This window comes from Hemibagrus wyckioides, linkage group LG12 (assembly GCF_019097595.1).
Source record: "Hemibagrus wyckioides isolate EC202008001 linkage group LG12, SWU_Hwy_1.0, whole genome shotgun sequence".
Taxonomy (NCBI): domain Eukaryota; kingdom Metazoa; phylum Chordata; class Actinopteri; order Siluriformes; family Bagridae; genus Hemibagrus; species Hemibagrus wyckioides.
This window is the reverse complement of record NC_080721.1, coordinates 16617647-16638228: the sequence shown is the minus strand read 5'-3', so window position 1 is coordinate 16638228 and position 20582 is coordinate 16617647. Positions and strand designations below refer to the sequence as shown.

Sequence of the window (20582 nt, the reverse complement as noted above, 5' to 3'; positions counted from 1 at the left end):
TTCTGAGAGGGCTGAGAGGATGCTGTCTCCATAATAGGAAGATGGATGATTCTGCTAGCTATGATGTTGACTGCATTGAAGGTTATCCAGATGAATGGCCAAGGTGATGTACTGTGATAGGGGTATGCTCTTCTCCTTACAGGCTCTCCACTAATAGCATCTGGAACTTCACAGCGTAGTCGGCAATAGTGTCCACCCCTTGGCATAACTGAAGCAACTGTACGGAGACATCCTTTCCCCTGCAGGGTACTTGAACACCTCCCAGATCAACTGTGCAAAATAGGTGAATGAATTTGCATACCTGTGTGTCAGTGTTCCATATTACTAATGCCCAGGCCAAAGCCTCCCCTGTCGAGTTACATGACAAAGGCACACTAAGTGGTTTCAGCCAAGTAGGCTTCCAGCTGGTGTGAAAAGAAAATATTGCAGTAGCATAAGAAATCGTGTCCTTCTACAGAATCATCAAACTTGCAGCATTTTTGCAGGTTCAAGCCAGCTTTCGGGGGAAGTCACGAAAAGCCTGTAGCAGATGTGTTTTGGTGGCTTGAAACATGGCAAGCTGTTTTTGGCAGGCCACCATTGCCTCTCCCTGATGGATGGTGATAGCATGGAGTTGAGATATCCCTTCTGGATTCATTGCAGGCAAAGTATTCTGTAATGAACCCTCTAAGGCAGAAGATGTAGAATTCATATACAGAGTATTATTTAGTAATACACATAGCAATACGCAAAACAGGGTCAGTAAACAGACAGAGGTCATAAACAAGTAGAGATAGTTAAGTGGCGAACAATCCAAAACCGAGAGCAGAAAATATGATCAGAAACTAGGCAATGTTCATAAACCAGAAGAGGAAGCAATATGGGAAACAATCCAAATCACAATCCAAATAGTGAGAAAAAGCAGGGAAACAGAACATGATTATGCATGGAGAACAGCTTAGTATGCAGAGAACTGTTGATTCTTCACACTGACATTCAGCCTGAATGTGGCTTAAATATCTGCTAACCCAGAAATCACCCTTGACCCAGAGGCTGAGGGTTCCCTGCCAGGTGAACAGTAGGTGGAATTTGAATTCAAATTAAAATTTTTGTTTGTCACATACACAATCCTACACAGTACGATATGCAGTGAAATGCTTACATGACTGTTTTTTGACCCTTGAAAAGGAAAAAGGAATAAGGACGTAAAATGCCAAAGCAAAGAATAAAATATAAAATCTACAGTTTAGAAAATTTTTACAGTAAGTAAAATAAAATATGAATAAAATATAATATAAAATAAAGTATAAGTAGAAATCTGTAGAAATATGTATAAAATGTTGAGTACAACTGTAATAAATAAACTGTAAAAAGTGTGTGAGTGTGCAGACCGCAGCAGTATGGGAGTGAAATGAAATGATGAGCAGCAGTGTTACTTCAGTCCTGCAATGTGAAAATGTGCAAATGTACAGAGTGTTTGGTTTTGGTGTGTTCCAACACAAGTGTGAAGGAAATATAGCAAGTCCAATCAGTTGAGTCCTATGTGGAGTTCTGGTTAAGAATCTGTATAGCCTGCGGGAAGAAGCTTTTCCTCAGTCTCTCTGTGTTGGCCTTCAGGGAGCGGAAGCGCTTTTCTGACCTCAACAGAGAGACCAGTCTATTGTTGGGGTGACTGAGGTCCTTCACGATCTTCCTGGCCTTGGTCCAGCACCGCTTGTTGTAGATTGAGTGCAGGTCATGGAGCTTGTTAAGGATGATGTGCTCAGCTGATCGCACCACCCTCTGAAGAGCTTGTCTGTCCTGCATGGTGCTGTTCCCAAACCAGGTGGTGATGTTTCCCATCAGGATGCTCTCTATGGTGCAGGAGTAAAAGTTTCTAAGCACCTTAGAGGGCAGTCTAAAGTCTCTCAAGTGTCTGAGGTGGTAGAGACGCTGCCGGGCCTTTTCACCACGGTGTTGATGTGACAGGACCATGACAGGTCCTGTGTGATGTGAACACCGAGGTATCTGAAGCTGGCCACTTTCTCCATTGGGCTATTGTTGATCAAAGGGGTCTGGTAATTCCTCTTCTGCTTTGTGCTGAAGTCCAGTATCAGATCCTTTGTCTTGATCCAATGTGTCAGATAGTGAAGAGATGATGAAGTCTCTGACCAGCCGTTCAAAGCACTTCATCACTACTGAAGTCAGGGCTACAGGCCGGTAATCATTGAGGGAAGCAGGATGGGGTTTCTTCAGGACAGGAATGATGATGGGCTCTTTAAAGCATGTAGGGATTACCAACTGGGTTAAGGAGAGGTTGAATATTTGTGTGAACATGGGTGCTAGCTGGTCAGTGCAGGCTCTAAGGACTCGACCTGAGATTCTGTCTGGTCCTGCTGCTTTCCTGGTGTTTACTCTCCTGAAGGCTCTCCTCACGTCATGCTCAGAGATGATGAACATGTTCCTGGTGTTGGCAGTCTCTTCCTGTCTGCAGCCATTAGCTGTAACATTAGCATTAGCTTTAGCATTAGCATTTTTAGCTGCAGCGTTGAAGCGAGCATAGAAGGTGTTCAGCTCGTCTGCCAGAGACACATCTGCATTCATCATACCGGATGTTGGTGCTTTATAGTCAGTTGTTGTCCTTAGTCCCTGCCACAGGCTTCTAGAGTCACTCTGTTGGAACTGTGACTCTAGTTTCCTTCCATAGCTCTGCTTCGCCTCTTTGACCGCTTTCTGAACGTTGTATGACGCTGTCTTGTACGATTCCATGGCGTCCTGTCGAGCGGCCACCGATTGGTCTGTCCAGCGTGAGACCTCCCTCTGAACCGGTACTTACTGCTTGAGCCTTTATTTATATTTTGTCAGGAGGAAGATGGCGGCATGGTTGGATTTCCCAAACAGTGGGCAAGATTGTGCCTTGTAGCCATCTTTGATTGTTGTGTAGCAGTGGTCCAGTGTCCTTTCACCCCTGGTGGGGCAGGTGATGTGCTGATAAAAGTTCGACGCTGCACGTTCAAGGTTGGCGCTGTTAAAGTCCCTTACCACAATGAGCGCAGCATCCTGGTGATGTGTCTGGTGCTGTGTGAGTGCCTCAAGCAGCTCGCATAAAGCAGTGTCCATGTCCACCTGAGGTGGAATATAAACTGTGCTGACTATGACCGATAAAAACTCCCGAAGAAGGTAAAAGGGACAACATTTGATAGTCAATAGTTCCAGGCTGGGTGTGCAGGAGCATGTGAGAGGAACAATGCTCAAGCTGTTGCACTAGCTACTGTTCACCATTAAACACACTCCGCCTCCCTTCCCCGATTCCAGTGTTCTGTCCATGTGGTGAACCAAGTAAAACTCACCGGCACCGCTTGGTTCAGCCATGTCTTGGTGAAGCAGAGGAGATTGCAGTCCCGAATGACTCTCTCTCTTTACCCTGGCCCTGAGGTCATCGAGCTTGTTTTCCAATGACTGGACATTGGTGAGCAGGATGCTAGGCAGAGGTATGTGCTGTGCACAGGCTCTCAGCCTGGTTCTGATGCCGGCTCATTTTCCCCGGAGCCGGTGCAATATACATGTGGTGTGTTTCACGTGTAGAGCACTCAGTTTCTAGCAAATTAAGTTCTTCCTATTAGTTAATTTGAAGTAAAAGTGATTTAAACTGAAGTGATATTTTATTTAATAAATATATTTATATATTTATATATATATATATATATATATTAACAATATAGAACAATATGACTGGAGAGAATGGATATTACAATTAAATTTTGCCTGTGGGTGTTGCTAATTCCCCTCTTCCCAGGTGTATTAAAGTATTTTGGCACAATTCGTAATCAGTTCCTGTTACATAACCTGTTACATAAACCTCATTCAGTGACGTTACGGTTATTTTAGCATTATTAATCCATATTGTGTTATTTTAAACTGTATGAAGTCCCTTTATATATAATTAATGTAAACTTTGTGTTTTCTTTCTTGCAGTGGGCGTAACTAGTAGCCACACAACAGGTAAATAAATTTCAGTTCCATTTGTATGTGTTAACAAATGACAATACATTTCTCAAAGTGAGAAAAATAAATTTATAAATGTAATAAAAATTGCAAGACTGCTGAGCAAACAACACCTAAGTAAAATTGAGATTTCATTTTTATTAATTAATAATAATAATTAATAATTAATAATTAATAATTAATAATTAATAATTAATAATTAATAATAATTAACAACATTAATTAATTTGTGTTTGTTATCTATAGAGTAATTCATTTGCTAATTAATTTATTGAAACACTGAATGTTAAAATATAACTTTTGCACAAAAGTAAACATGTTCATAAAACAAATCACATGATTACTGTTGAATGCCTTTCAAACTCTTTAAACTATAAAGACTGCCCATTTTTAAGCCTGATATTAGGATCACATTTTAGTGCTAAAACCTAAAATACATTAGGTGAAATCCAGTGGAGTAAGTGTACGAGTGTGGCAGTGAGGAGGGATTACACTGCGGGAGTGGAAGAGTGAGGGATTATTACACTGAAGAGGTAAATAAGTTTGAGTATTACAGTGAAGGTGTATCACAAAGAAATAATAATAATAATAATGATAATAATAATAATGTAACTGAGCATTTGTGCAGGGTACATCCCATAACTTAGCAATAAAAAACAACAAACGATAGCCGTCCAAACATGTACATGTGTCACAGCAATCTCAAACAACATCTACTCATATCAAAAGCATAGGCCACTGCAGCCAGCATGTGGACTGAATGGAACAGAAAAATGCAGACTGGATATTAAGGGATGTTTCAATGGTGAGCTGAGCATTGATCAGACAACAACAGACCAATATGTTTGTGTATGTAGGGACTGTTTAAGCCATTGTTAGGACTACCTGCCATAAAACACTCAAGCTAGTAAAATGTCTGCAAACAGTTCAAATCCAGCAAGAGGTCTTTAAAGCCCTTTACCTCACAGTATTAAAGAAACTAAAGAAACCTTACAATACTGAGTTGTGGTGTGCCATATGCCTTATCATCTTCATGCAGAGTGCACCCCCATGGGATGAAGTGCAGATGGAGCTAAAACTTATGGAGAATATGGGAGTGATCTCTAAAATGACATAACTCAAACCCTGGTGTGCTGGCATAGTTATGGTGCCTACAGCATGACCAGGAATGATACCTAACACACCTGAGTAAGTGGATCCAGAGAGAGAGACACATCCTCTCAGCAGCAGACCAGATATTGGCTATGCTAGATGGAACAAAAGTATTCACTAAACTGGATGCGGCTTCCGGTTTTTGGCTAATCCCCTTGGCAGAAGATTGTCAGCTCCTCACATCATCCATTACCCCATTCAGCCAATATGCCTTTAATCACTTGCCATTTGGGATCTCACCCACCCAGAGCATTTCCTGCCCTGCATGACACAGATGCTGAAGATGTGTGAGAGGGTATAATGCCTTGCAGACCAAATTGTTGTGTATGGAAAAGACATACAGCAGCATGACAAGAGACTGTACCAGGTTCTGAAGAGGCTGAAAGAGGAGAGATTGACATACAAGTTCAAAAAAGACAGTATCATGTTTGTGGGTCACTGTGTCACTGCTGATGGCATGTAACCTGATCCTAACAAAATCAGGGCAATCACAGAGTTTCCCAAATCAACAGGAGTGGAAGGTGTTAGGAAAATAATGGGGATGGCTAATTACTTGGGAAAGTTTCTGCCTCATCTTGCTTCCTACACTCACCCCAATAAATACCTGCTCAGTGAAAAGAGCGAGTGGTGCAGGAGAGCTCCACAATGAGAGGCATTCTAGAAGCTTAAAACAGAATTGAGCACACCTGTGTACTTGACATTTATTTACCCACAGCACAGACCTGTGCAGCAGCTGATGCTTCTTCCTAAGGACTTGAACCTGTACTCAGTCAACAACTAACAGATGGAACATGGTGACCAACTGTGTTCATCTTCAGAGATCTGAGTAAGGCTGAAAAACATTATGCACAGTTTGAGAGGGAGGCTCTGGCAGTCACTTGGCCATGTGAACCTCATTGTGGACCTCATTAAGTTAGAGATTGATCACCAACTTTTAATAACACTACTGAGCACAAAGGCACTAGATGAGCTCCCACCCAGGGTGCTGAGGTTCTATCTGAGGCTGATGAAGTTTATATTTGATTTAGTGCCTGTTCCGGGTAAATGCTTAATAGCAGACAGCACTTTGTCAAGAGCCTCTCTAAAACATATCTTCACATAGGAAGATGAGAACAATAAGAGAGAGGTCAAAGTATGGATGCACTTATCCAAAGGCCTCCTGCCACTGAGCCTAGACTAAAGGTAATTAGGATTAGGTAAGGTAAGATTGGCTAGCCTGAAAAACATGCTCAGCCCTCAGAGCTGAGACCATATCCTGATAGAGAAACCTCATTTTAGCAGAACTGCTTCTCAGAGGCCAAAGAATTATCATTTCCCACTGAATGAGACAAGAAATCCTCAGCAGCATCCATAGTGGACATCAGGGGGTTGTTCAGACAACCCCCCCCACACACCACCACCACCTGTATGGTGGCCAGGACTGTCGGTACACATCAGTCAGCAAGTGGAGAAATGTTATACGTGCTCTCAGCACAGTGCAGAACATAAAGAGTTGCTGCTGATCACACCTGGCAGTGGGTGGGCACAAATCTATTCTTCTGGGAAAAGAAACCTATCTTCTTGTGGTGGATTACAGATTTACCCACATCACCAGCAGCCCAAGATACCCACAGGCAAACAGGGAAGCCGATCAGGCAGTGGCTACAGTGAAAGGACTGTGGAAAGGTGGAGGACAAACTGAAAGCTAGGTGGCTACTCTTCAGCCCAGCTCCTTATGAGGTGACAGCTATGCACCAGTATTCCATAGCTCCCAGCATCTCTACATCCCCATTGGCCAAATATCAGAGGATTCTGGAGTGGGGAAAAGTGAATCAACAACAAAACTACAACCGGTGTCGTTGAGCCCGTCTACTGCCATTAAAACCAGGTCTTACAGGTGAAATCACAGACATGTGTACTATACACGACCACAGACACCAAATGATATAGCTGTCAACACATCAGAGCCGAACAGCACTAATACACACAAGAACATCAACAATGATACAAGCAACACTCGGACAGACATGACCAATACACCACATGTGACATCTACAGGAATAGTGTCATGCCCTCCAAAGCGTTTTGGATTGTAATTGATTACGAAGGAATAAAAGAAAGTTGAAGAGAGCTTAATGTGAAAAACGAGAACAGTTAATATAGACAAAGAAGTAAGAAATGGTTTTCATAAATGTTCTGCACTGTTTGTTTTGAGTTGTTTGGAAGAGTGTTCTTATATACAGAGTCGGTAAAAGGGAACTTGAATGAAGTGGTGCTGCAGCATGAGGGCATTAGTGTGTAATGCATGATAAACAAGAATGGTTTTGAAGATCTGTGCATTCTCCGTTTACTGAATCCTTTCCACAAAACTATCCTAAGCATTTAACAAAATCTCAACTACCAATAAAAACACAGCTAAAAAATATAATAAATACAGCAGGCAACATGAAGAGAGTACATTATATTAAGTAGCCACTATTTGCTACTGTATACCTCATTCAGTGACATTACAATTAGAATTATTAATCCATTTTGTGTTATTTTAAACTGTATGAAGTCCCATTACATTTAATTAATGTAATCTTTGTGTTTTCTTTCTTGCAGTGGGCGTAACTAGTAGCCACACAACAGGTAAATGAATTTCAGTTCCATTTGTATGTGTTAACAAATGACAAAACATTTCTGAATGTTTTCATATTTCATACTGTTATACTGATTCAGTCACATTACATTCATTTAATAACATGGAGTGATTCTGTTGAATGATTCATTTGCTTATTAATTGATTGACATGTTGAACATATAAGTTCAGTATGAAAGTAAATATAATTCATAATAAAAACAGCCCATGAGTGTCCAGTGTGAAAAGATACTCACATTAAATTCTGACATTAATCTCAATATAACAGTGAAAGAGTGTTACACTAAGGGAGTATTACAAAGAGAAAGCTTTACAGTGTGGAAGTATTATAGTGAGGGAGTGTTACAGTACAGAATGTGTGTACAGGACTAGTATGAAAACTTGAAAACAGTCAAAAGAGGTGAACCTAAATGCTGATAACCCAGTCACAGTTTTGGTGGAATGTTTTCATATATTTAATTTGATGAGAATGCAAGTCAAATAATCCACAAGACAATTAGAGAGAATATCTTTCATTGCCCCAGGAGAGTGTGATCTGGAGAAGCAGACCAGTGTCGGTTAGGGGAGAGGTTTTAGAAATTCCCCCCACAGACCTCCCCTGTCTGTGCAGAGCCTTTCCCAACAGCTCAGGACAGGAGACTGAAATGTCCAGTCTGGCCACAGTAAAGGCAGCATCATTCTTTCTTGCAATGGTCACGTTCGGCAGGTGATAGTCTAGTACATGGGCTCTGGGGTTTCTTGGGAAGCTTGAGTTGTGAGGTATACATGCATGGAGATGGAAGACTTATGAGCCCATTCTCTTTATTGTTCAAATTCACAAACAGAAACAAGGCAAAGGTGACAACTATTAGACATAATGACAGAGAGTCATGTTGCCAGAAATAAAGTCCACAACCCTGACAGTTACAGTGAGTGAGTGTTACAGTGAGGATGCATTACAGCAGCAGAGTATTACAGTGAGGGAGTGTCACAGTATGTGACAAAGTGTTACACCATGGGCTTGTTACATTGAGGGGCTGTTACAGTGTGAGAGTGTTACAGTGAGGGGCTGTTACAGTGTGAGAGTGTTACAGTGAGGGGCTGTTACAGTGTGAGAGTGTTACAGTGAGGGGCTGTTACAGTGTGAGAGTGTTACAGTGAGGGGCTGTTACAGTGTGAGAGTGTTACAGTGAGGGGCTGTTACAGTGTGAGAGTGTTACACTATGGGCATGTTACAGTGAGGGGCTGTTACAGTGTGAGAGTGTTACAGTGAGGGGCTGTTACAGTGTGAGAGTGTTACACTATGGGCATGTTACAGTGTGAGAGTGTTACACTATGGGCATGTTACAGTGAGCGACACAGAGTCACAGACAGAGAATGGTACATGAAATTCATTCAATTAGATTTTATGGGCTAAGAATTGAAAATACATAAATGCATTTCTTATTTCATAAAGAAACACATATTGTGTTAATATTTATTCATTTATTTGTTCAATTTGATTAATCTGTTGAGTGATTTATTTAATTATTAATTCATTGACACATTGTATCCTGTCTTTCCAATGCCTTACAAATGTCTATCTATATTAAGGTCTGAGTATTACACAGAAGCAGTATTACAAAGAGAGTAATAATAATAATAATAATAATAATAATAATAATAATAATAATAATAATAATAATAATAAAACAGCAGTACAAATATGCAGAGAGTACATTATATTAATGTAACATTTAAGACACTATTTTCTACTGTAAACCTCATTCAGTGACATTACAGTTATGTTAGCATTATCAATCCACATTGTGTTTTTTTTAACTGCATGAAGTCTCTTTACATATAATTAATGTAAACTTTGTGTTTTATTTCTTGCAGTGGGCGTAACTAGTAGACACACAACAAGTAAATAAAGTTTAATTTCATTTGTATGTGTTAAGAAATAACAATTTTTTTTTTAGTTTTATTTGGGTGATCAATTGTTTGAATGATTGTTTAAATGTCCTTATAAATCCTAATAAAGTATCCTTATGCAGTTACATTACATTAATGTGAACGATATGCAGTGGAACAAATGGCGGAGGAAACAACATGTAAATGAAATTCAGTTTAGATTTTAGATGCAAAGAATTGGTTAATATATTGACTGATTCATTTGTTTATTAATTCATTAACTTGATTGATTATTTATAATAAAAAGAGCTCCTGAATATTGAATGCCTTTAAAACTTTTCAAACTCTACAAATGCTATAAAAGTATTTATTTATTTATTTATTTATTTATTTATTTATTTATTTATTTATAACATTTGCACAATTAAGTAGTAATAGGCTCTGAGTTTTATGATACATTCTATGCCATATTAATGTAAAATAATACAATATTTGTACAAATTGGACATTTAAAAAAAATTATTTTATCCATATTGATTTTACTCCTGTTTTAATATTTTGCACATCTGATCTACTGTATTAGGACCCTTCTACCCATATGGACATGGAGACATTGTAAATGCCCGGTCAGATGATGGAAGTTCATCTGTTATCACTCTTCAGCAACCATTTATATATTTTGGACACACATACAACCAAATGTTTGTAAGTAAAACTTTTTTTTAACTAGTTGGTCAAGCTAGACCAGGCCAGGCCAGAGCCATCTCAATAAAGGTTATAATTTGGGCTTCCAGTGCTTTTGATTTTCTGGTCAGTTGGCAGAATGTGGTCCAGATGTTCACCTAGCAGTATAGTTCAGTGGACTGAACCTGAAAAACTTCTGTAAAGCAGGATCAATAAATATATGTATTTTAAATACAGTATGTACATACATACTGTATTTAAAATCAGTGACTCTAAACATGACCTATCAGATTTTACAGAGCAGATCCTCTGTTGCATTTTATCATACACAAATTATAAAAATTCTGTACAACAAATTAGACATTTGCTTAAAAATCACAGAATATCTGTAAATGTATTTGCTCATTCTAATAAGTGATACTATGAAATCTGTTATTATGAAAAGATAATTGGAGGATGAAAATAGAGTGTTTAGAAATAAATAAAGAAACAAGTAGGCTTTGTGTGTTTTTCCTGCCAGATTCAAGTTCAGACAAAATGTATCTTCCTGCAAAACTGCTTTGTATCAAAGTCCACTGTTAACAGCAATACAAACAAAACTGAATTGAATTGACTATGTTTAGAATCCAATGCATTAAAATTGAAGTGCAATGCTATAAAAACATTAACAGCCCATGCATGCTAGTCCACTCTCTTATAACCCAAGAGTATAAAAATAAATGATCACAAAGAATATCCTGGGTTTAACATAAGATGTCACATATTGTAACATGGATGGTAAAAAAAAAAATGAGAGTTATCCATACAGGTCACAGACAAAATAAATTGATTTTTGTAAAGTAGAATAAGATGTCTTTCTTTTGCAGGTAAACAACAATGGCCACCTAACCTTTGATCAAGCATGGTACAGTTACACTCCCTACCAATTTCCTGTGACTGGTGGACGAGACCTAATTGCTCCATTTTGGACCGACCTTGATAATCGTGGAAACGGTGTCATCTCATATAATCAGTTCACGTCTGGCACTGTTCTCACTCAAGCTACTCAAAACATAAATCAATATTTCCCCCAGCTGAGTTTCACTGCTACTTGGGTCTTTGTTGCAACATGGGATAGAATAGCGTACTATCCTTTCACTAATACGGTAAGATGATCTTAGTATCTTCTTAGAAACTTACAATAAAGTTTACAGAGAATGTCTTAAAAATGGTAACAATGTGATCAGTAAAGTAAAGACATATTTCAAAGAGGTAATTTTGATGATTTTGAATCTGTTTTCAGGAAACAACTTTCCAGGTAGTTTTGATTTCCAATGGCCATTATTCATTTCTTCTGATGAACTATGGTGTGATTGCACCAACAACCCGGAATGTGCAGGTATGCATAATTTAGTGACATAATCCATTAGCATTTATTTAACCCGTCGATTTGACAAAGCTTAGTTAATAAATTTATCTTCTTAATTATCATCATTAGGCTGGTTATGACACAGCTGACTCCAGCTACTATTTCTCAATTCCTGGGTCATTTCAATACAACTACACAAGTTTTACGTATAGCAGCAATGTGAATGTCCCAGGCAGATGGGCTTTTCGTGTAGATCATGCATCACGAGGCTGTCAGTTTGATGGTAATGTCACTACAAGATACATTAAATTTCTTCTGTTGAAGAATTATTTGTCTCACAGTTCAGATATATCTACATTTAATCATACCGCTTTATTCTACCAGGTAACTTTGTGCAACTAGGTGCCATATTCTGGACAGATAACTCTTGCCAGCAGAAATGCACTTGTACCCGCAGTGGTCTCCAGTGTATCAGAGAGCCATGTACGTTTGCTCAAGCTTGTCGACCGGCTGCTTTCCAGTATAGCTGCCAAAATGTCCAACGCCGAACCTGCACTATTGCTGGTGATCCCCACTACTACACCTTTGATAATCAAGTCTTTCACTTTCAAGGAACCTGCACCTACGTCTTGTCTGAGGTTTAAAATAATTTATTCCTGTAGGAATTTATATTATAGGATAATTCAGTACAACAAAATTGTGAAAAAAACCCCATCATTTTCTTTGCAGTCCTGTGGCAATGGCTTGCCATACTTTCGCATTGAAGGAAAGAATGAGCATCGAGGCAGTACACATGTGTCATGGACACGCCTGGTCAGGGTATTTGTCTATGATGAGGTACTGGAATTAGTAAAAGATCATCCATATGAGGCCAAGGTCAGTATCACTACACTTCTATGAAAGTTTTCTTCTCTATTTTGAATGACCTAATTTATTCCGATTGACCTAATTTATTCCTAATTTAATCCTCCAGGTGAATGGAACCTTCGCAGCAACACCTTTCAGCCTTCGCAATGGCTCTATTCAGGTCTATCGGTCAGGTTTTTTTGTTGTAATCAGTACAGCATTTGGACTGGTTGTTACATATGATGCATATTCATATGTAACCATCAATGTACCTTATGACTACCAAAATTCCACATGTGGCCTGTGTGGTAACTTCAACTACCAACGAGAAGATGACTTTCGTACTCCTTTAGGAGAAATCCTGAGCTCAGACTTGGAATTTGGAGACTCCTGGAAGGCAGTGGGAGACACAGATCCTGGCTGTCAGGCTAGTGGTTGCTCAGGTCTGGAATGTGCACGTTGTACAACATATCAGAGAAACCTGTACAGAAATTCAGACTACTGTGGAATCTTGGGAGATGCTAGTGGTCCCTTTGCCAATTGCCACTCAGTTCTGTTACCACAGATTTATATAGACAGCTGTGTCTATGACCTATGTGTGGGAGGTGGATACCAACCAATTCTGTGTCGATCAATCAGTGTTTATGCTACACAGTGTCAACAGCAGGGCATACAGCTAGGTCAATGGAGAAGAACAGGATTTTGTGGCAAGTAACACATTTCTTTGTTACATGACCATACATGCTAACCATCCGTGCTCATATTTAAAATCTAATCATACTCTTCTGCTACATTCTACTCCCAGAACCACCATGCCCAGAGCATAGTCACTATGAGTTCCAGGGAACAAGCTGCCCAGCAACATGCAGTAACCCTTCTTCACCTTTAAACTGCACCTTACCAAACCAGGAAAGCTGTATCTGTGATGCAGGTTATGTTCTAAGTGGTGGTACATGTGTTCCTCAAAGTAACTGTGGCTGCACTTTTAATGGACTTTATTATGTTGAGGGTCAGTCAGTGATATTGGACAGTGACTGTGGCAGGCTATGCACCTGCAGTAACATGGTCATGACCTGTCAGCATCATCAGTGTGGTCCACAGGAGGTTTGTACCATCAATAATGGTGTAAGGGGCTGCAGACCTACCAGTTACGCCACCTGTTGGGTTGACCGACTAGGCTCATATCACACCTTTGATGAACTAGATTTCAGGTATCAAGGAGCCTGTGAACTCATCCTCACCAGAGTTAATGGATCATCAACAATACCTAATTTTACAGTAACACTACAGAGAGTCCCCATGGGTCCTCTGGGATTTTCTAAAATACTGAAATTTGAGGCAGGGGGATCTCAGATCTCTCTAGAAATGTGGGAAGGAGGAAATATACAGGTATGCTAATCTTAAAAATAAGACTGTGCTTTAAAATAAGTGTGCATATTTCAGTGACAATGCATGAGAATGTATGGAGTTATAATGGCATTATTAAAATAAACAATTACTTAATTTGGCAATCTATTTTTTTCCCATTCAGGTTGATGGACGCTTTGTTGCTCTACCATACAGTGTTGGTAATGGTCAAATCCTTATCTATCATAGCAGTGTGAACAGTATAATTATGGAAACATCGTTTGGAGTAACTGTGAGATCTGACTGGTCACACCTAATTAGAATCACAGCACCCAACACCTACACTGGTGCACTTGCTGGTCTGTGTGGGAATTTCAATGGAAACTTAGAAGATGAGTTTTATGGCCCTGGTGGAGTCTTGTTAAATAGTGCACAGGAGTTTGGGGATAGCTGGAGAAATGGGTCTCTTTCAGCCTTCTGCATAGGCTCAGATGTTCAATCAGGAGAGACCAGCAGCAACTTCACTGAATACTGCAACATCATGGCATCTTCAGATGGGCCATTTTCTCAGTGCCACAGCACCCTGAACCCTCAGATTTGGATAGCAAATTGCAGAGACAATCTGGAACAGACCCATGGTGCCAGAAAGGCCATGTGTGAAGCTCTACACACCTATGCTGTACTCTGCCAGCAAAATGGCATCAGTGTAGGTGAATGGAGAAATATCACCAGCTGTGGTGAGTATTTGAAATAGTGGTTAAAAATCAAGGCTTTAGTATACTTGAATAACCTTTTATGCAACATGTTCTAATATGAGCTATATAGAAATATATCTTTTTTTCTTCAGATTTCCAGTGCCCAGCCCACAGCCACTATGAAGAATGTGGCACGTCCTGCCCTGCAGCCTGTCCCAGTCTGTCTTTTCCATTCCCTTGTACCCAGCACTGCCAGGAAGGATGCCAGTGTGATAACGGGCTAGTGCTCAGTGGAGACCAGTGTGTTCAGCCTACGAGTTGTGGCTGCTTTCATGAAGGCCGCTACAGACAGAGTGGAGAACAGTTCTGGTCTGGTCAGCAGTGCCAATTCCATTGTGCCTGTGATGGGACATCAGGTTTTGTCAACTGTAGTTCATCATCTTGCCAAGAGCATGAAATATGCCATGTCATTGATGGAGAATATGGCTGTCATTCTCGACCCAGTGCCACATGCTCTGCTTCAGGAGACCCCCACTACACTTCTTTCGATGGACATAGATTTGACTTCCAGGGTACATGCCGCTATACACTGGCCACTGTTTGTAATGATACTCTAGGACTACCATATTTTCAAGTCACTGCACGAAATGAAGCATGGAATGGACTGTCAGTGTCAGTCACTGCTGAAGTTTATGTCAATGTTTCCGGACACCTGGTGCATGTTTCACGCAACACATATGGCACAGCTGAGGTGAGTTTAAAAAGAGTAAAAAAAGAGTCTGATAATTAATGAATAAAGGAATTATTCAGTGAGAAATGAAAATTGATTCACAGTAGACAAAGAACTACAAAAATTCTATAATACTATTAAAGGAATTGTCTGATTTTCATTTTTTGTCAACAGATTGACAGTGAAACCAGGAATCTCCCTGCCATTCTTGACTCTGGCCATGTGTCAGTTTACTCTGATGGATGGAATACATTTATCACAACTGACTTTGGCCTAAGTGTGAGCTATGATGGCTTTTCGGTGGTTCTAATCACAGTTCCAGGGAATTACAGTGGAGCCACATGTGGCCTCTGTGGTAACTTCAATGGTGACAGCAATGATGATTTCCGTTTGCAATCTGGCCTGGTGACTTTTTCTGCTTCAGAGTTTGGAGCTGACTGGAAAGTGGGGAATGACACGTGTAATGATGGATGTGGAGACGCCTGCCCACTGTGCCAAGACCCCTCTAGAGCACAGACTCTGTGTGGAATCATAACGGACAATCAGGGTCCTTTGAGTTTCTGTCATGCTAATGTTGATCCACTTCCCTATTTTAACGACTGTGTCTTTGATCTGTGCCTGTCAGAGCACAGAAATGATGTACTGTGTCGTTTCATTGAAACGTATGTTAGTGCCTGCCAGTCTGCCAATGTCAGGATTTATCCCTGGAGAGAAAATACAACATGTCGTAAGTGAATTAAAAGAAAATCTTCCCAAATGATGAAATGAAAATATGTGTGTGTAAATGTTCATTATTCTCCTTAATATTATTAATCTATAAACTATTTAAAATCATTCTCCAACATGTTGATTAAACAAATGCATTATGTGATGTTTAACAGTAGATGCACAGTAAAAAGTCATATCATTATATGTGTGCTAATTCCTCAGCTATAAACTGTACTGTGAACAGTCACTATGAGCTGTGTGGCTCTGACTGTGGGCATACCTGTAGCAGCAGTACAAATGTCACATGTGAGAGAACATGCAGAGAGGGCTGTTTCTGTGATGAAGGCTATGTGAGGAGTGGAGGAAACTGTGTGCCTGCAGAGCAATGTGGTTGCTCCTACAATGGATTCTACTTCCAGGTGAGTTTCTGACACCTTTTTACACTGCCTTACATTATACTTATTCACCTTTCTACAAACCTTTCTACATTTTGAACTGTCACACTCTTAAATGAATATTTGAATTTGACCATTTTCAACAAAAATCGCTGAATATTTTATTGGATTTAAAGGATAAACAAAAAAAAAAGACATTTATTGGTTTTATTACTTCTCTGGGTCAATACTAACTTTGAAATGGAATTACAGCTGCTGGTTTTCTGGCATGTGTCTCTGTGTGAAAAAAGTAGTGTAAACATATATACCACTGAATAAGCTATTAAGTAAAATCATGTACGTTCTGTTAAATAAAATCAGTGCATGATCTATTTAATTATGTTGATTAGCATAACATACTCCAATGCTTTACTTTATTAATCGGAGACAGTAAAATCTTAGCTTTTAAATCCAAATTTGCCCTGATTTCTATCCACCCTGCTGTTAACCTGGAGTACCACACACCTCTATATACCCGAGCTCAGAGTTACTTTCAAACAGAAATGTGTCAGTGAATGGTACTGATTGCCAATCTTATTTCTCACTATACAAGCTGCAAGCCGGTAACATGTGATTTAAAATCCTAAAGGTGTGTTCCATTAATGTGCTGTGTGTGTTATTTTTGTCACAATCAAATAAGCATTTGGAACTGTGGAAAATTTAAGTGGGGGTATATTTCCATTATTAAAAATAATTATACAAGTAAAATTGAATTGAATATTTTGTTCTGCTGTATATTTGCACAGTATATGGCTAGATTAACAATAAAGTGCTCAAATTTCTAATCTAAAATCTTTTCTTTTGTTCTTGCAGATTGGTGAAAAGTTCTGGACTGAACATTGTTTACAACACTGTGAGTGCTTAGCATCCAATGACCTGCACTGTGTCTCTACCCCCTGCTCTCCCGCTGAGGAGTGTGTGATCAGGAACGGTAGACTTGGCTGTTACAGCCAAATGTCAACTTGCATGGTCTCAGGAGATCCCCATTATTACACCTTTGATGGGGCTGTGGCTCACTTTCAGGTTAGAACTGACTGTCTGTGTTAGTACATTCTTTTTGAAAATCAAAATGACATAAAATGGCAGCATGGTGGTGCAGCGAGTAGCATTACTGCCTCAGAGCACCAGGGGCTTTTGTTCAATCCTGAGCTCAGGTTACAGTCTGTGTGGAGTTTCTGTCTTTGTTCTTGTGGTTCTCTGGTTGTTTAACTTCTCATAACTTTATTTAATACTGTAATATTTAATCAAACATTTTGCAGGGCTCTTGTTCATATGAGATTTCTCAGACATGTGGGAATGTCTCTGACAATGGTCTACAATTCAGAGTAGTGGCAACCAACATGCATCGTGGGAGCACAGTTGTGTCCTTTGTATCTGTAGTGGATGTGTGGCTAACTAGTCAAGAGGAGCAAACACTAATAACAATTGGACAAAACAGGAAAGTAAAGGTATTAAAACAGTAATACTGCAACATAAAACTTTATAGCCTTGCTTCCACCGAAATATGTGTGAGACATGGGTGGAATTTATTTTCTTTTTTGCTGTTACAGGTTAATGGGAATGCAATGAACTCGTCTACTTATCAAATCAGTAACTTTGCAGAAATATATCACGAGCAGAATTTCATAGTTGTGAATGCATCGCATGAACTCATGGTCTACTTTGATGGTCAGTTTACACTATTAGTGAGATTGGGCCCAAGCTTCCATGGGTCTGTGTGTGGGATGTGTGGTAACAATAATGGAGATCCTACAGATGACAAGACCCTACCCAGTGGAGAACTTGCACCAAATGATGCTGCTTTTGGCAACAGCTGGATATCAACCACCAGTAGCCCAGGGTAATTAAATCGATAAGAAGATAACAGTAAAATTATAAAATGAACAATGATTCATGGACTTTTCAAAAATATTTTAGCCTTAACAATGAAAAATATTAGCAATATATTAATATTTGCATTTAGCCTTTGACATTCCATTTATGTTAAGTAAATGCAGGTAGTTATAATAAATTAAAGCCAGATGTTGCAAAGTTAATATATTTATTTTCATGTATTTTAAATACTTTTTTAATGAAAGACATCTGAAGGTGCAACTCTGCAAAACTTTTCTCATTTTCACAACTTCAATTCAATTTATTTATTTGTATAACACTTTTAACAGTGGACATGATCTCAAAGCAGCTGAGGTATAGAAACAGAAAAAAACCCTTTCATACACTTTCATATTATCCATGTCCATCCTGTGTCCTGTCTAGATGTGGTGCTAGTGACCAGCCTGTTGATGAGAATGACTGCCCCTTCAGAGAGGAGTACTCTGCACTCTGTAGTATCATCACCAACAGCAGTGGACCATTCCAACATTGCCATTTCCGTATCAGCCCTCAATCTTACTACAGTTCCTGCGTGTATGACCTATGTGCTTACCCACAGACATGGGGACAAGACTTACTCTGTTCAGCTGTGGAGGCCTATGATGCAGCCTGCACCATGCTGGAGCTCCTGATCCCAAACTGGCGCTCTGATCTGTCTTGCTGTAAGTTTGCTGTATCTATACACTCATCTATGATGCAGCATTTTAAGAATCTGAATAATAGATGGACTTAATGAATAAATTAAAATACAATGGCATTATAGTAACTATGCTGTGGAGGATGTTAGGTTTAAACATATTAAAAGTCATTTTTACAAAATGTCATGTATTTTCCTCTATTTAGCGGGAGTGGACCCCTGTGGAGATCTACAGTGTACTGAGAATGAGTGGTGTGGGGAGAAAGACGGAAATTATGGCTGCTTCTGTAATGAGAATTATCCCAGACAAAACCCTGACAGTTATGGTACTTTTTTTTTTTACAGTTATATTCATATGGAAACAAATGCCTAAGTTACTTAATTCCCACAAACCTAATGACTTTTTTCTACCAGACTCGACTGAAATATGTGAGAGCAGCTCTGGCACCATGTCTCTGTCCCGCTGTCAGCTGTTTGAAGCTGGTTTTCTTGCTAGCAACCTCCATTTACATGACCCCAGCTGCAATGGAACAGTCCATGATGGCAGACTGGTGTTCCACTTTGATAATGATGATCACATCTGTGGCACAAATCTCACGGTACTAACTGTCAATTGAGATTGGTTTAAAAATTTCTTTCATTAGTTTTCTTTTAATTAATAAAAAAATGTTAATTTAAATTAATTCAATGATATTTACAGGCCAATGGTACCCATTTCATTTATGAGAACATAATCCAAGGGGAGGTGGGCTCAACAGCCAGCTCTATTCACAGAAAGAAAAGACTGGAACTTAGATTCTCCTGCATCTACAAGCTCAGCCAGACATTTACCATGGACAGAGAGCTGAATCCTATTCAAAGGTAGGGTGCAGTTTATTTATAAACCTTTATGTAATGGATCTAAACCTTGCATGTATTGTCAGCACCAGCTCTGTATGCCAGCTACTAATTAGTCTATAATTATACTTTTTCAAAGCATCGTGCACAAGATTCTTCCGGGTGAAGAGGGCATGTACCAGGTCAGGATGATTCCCTATGAGGATGCTGGCTTCTCCCACCCTTACAATGGCAGGGTGGAAATTGAGGTGGGACAGCAAATCTACATAGGCATCTTTGTTCAGGGAGTGGACAACCGTCAGATTGCCACGGTGATAGATTCATGTTGGGCAACACCTGTAAATCAGGCGAACTATACTGTACGCTGGGACCTGATTACTAGAAAGTAAGTACCTTCCTCCTTCTCTACCTATACACTCTCTATATCCATGCCAAGCAGGGACATGAAAGAATATGTGTGAATATGAAGAATAGTTGTTTGACATGTTTTCAGTTTCATATTCTAAAATGAAAAGTATCAATAAATAAAGAGGAACATTTACAGTATTTACAGCAGTGTCAGTACAGTCAGTACTCTACAGCCTTGTACAGTGATTGCACAGCAAAATCAGAAAGCTCTAGAAAGATATTTCAGATATTTTAGACCACCATCGAGCAAAGGTCCCTTTAAACTGAGTAGTCATGGTCATCGAGTATGTTGCCCACCCAGTTCTCTTTTCCTGTGGCAAAATAACAATGACAAATTTATTTGAAACATTGTTTGGTTAATATGTTTGTATGTTTGATGCCTTATTTAAATTTAAGACTATACAGATGTTTCATTCATATCCCTTGATG

The 20582-nt window shown here is 39.4% G+C and overlaps 1 protein-coding gene across 1 annotated transcript in view; it reads left to right on the top strand.

Annotated features, from left to right (window-relative positions):
- The window catches only part of LOC131362582 (alpha-tectorin-like), a 32073-nt gene that overhangs the window by 9986 nt on the left and 1505 nt on the right, over nt 1-20582 (top strand). Inside the window, exons 8-30 of the mRNA XM_058404698.1 lie at nt 3934-3960; nt 7699-7725; nt 9593-9619; nt 10191-10312; nt 11158-11436; nt 11574-11669; nt 11769-11922; nt 12024-12277; nt 12369-12515; nt 12613-13192; nt 13291-13874; nt 14017-14569; nt 14680-15278; nt 15432-15984; nt 16188-16384; nt 17213-17422; nt 17659-17847; nt 17950-18239; nt 18656-18933; nt 19115-19234; nt 19323-19507; nt 19609-19769; nt 19885-20130. Of these exons, the coding sequence (XP_058260681.1) occupies nt 3934-3960; nt 7699-7725; nt 9593-9619; nt 10191-10312; nt 11158-11436; nt 11574-11669; nt 11769-11922; nt 12024-12277; nt 12369-12515; nt 12613-13192; nt 13291-13874; nt 14017-14569; nt 14680-15278; nt 15432-15984; nt 16188-16384; nt 17213-17422; nt 17659-17847; nt 17950-18239; nt 18656-18933; nt 19115-19234; nt 19323-19507; nt 19609-19769; nt 19885-20130 (5878 nt within the window). The remainder of the gene's footprint in view (nt 1-3933; nt 3961-7698; nt 7726-9592; nt 9620-10190; nt 10313-11157; nt 11437-11573; nt 11670-11768; nt 11923-12023; nt 12278-12368; nt 12516-12612; nt 13193-13290; nt 13875-14016; nt 14570-14679; nt 15279-15431; nt 15985-16187; nt 16385-17212; nt 17423-17658; nt 17848-17949; nt 18240-18655; nt 18934-19114; nt 19235-19322; nt 19508-19608; nt 19770-19884; nt 20131-20582) is intronic.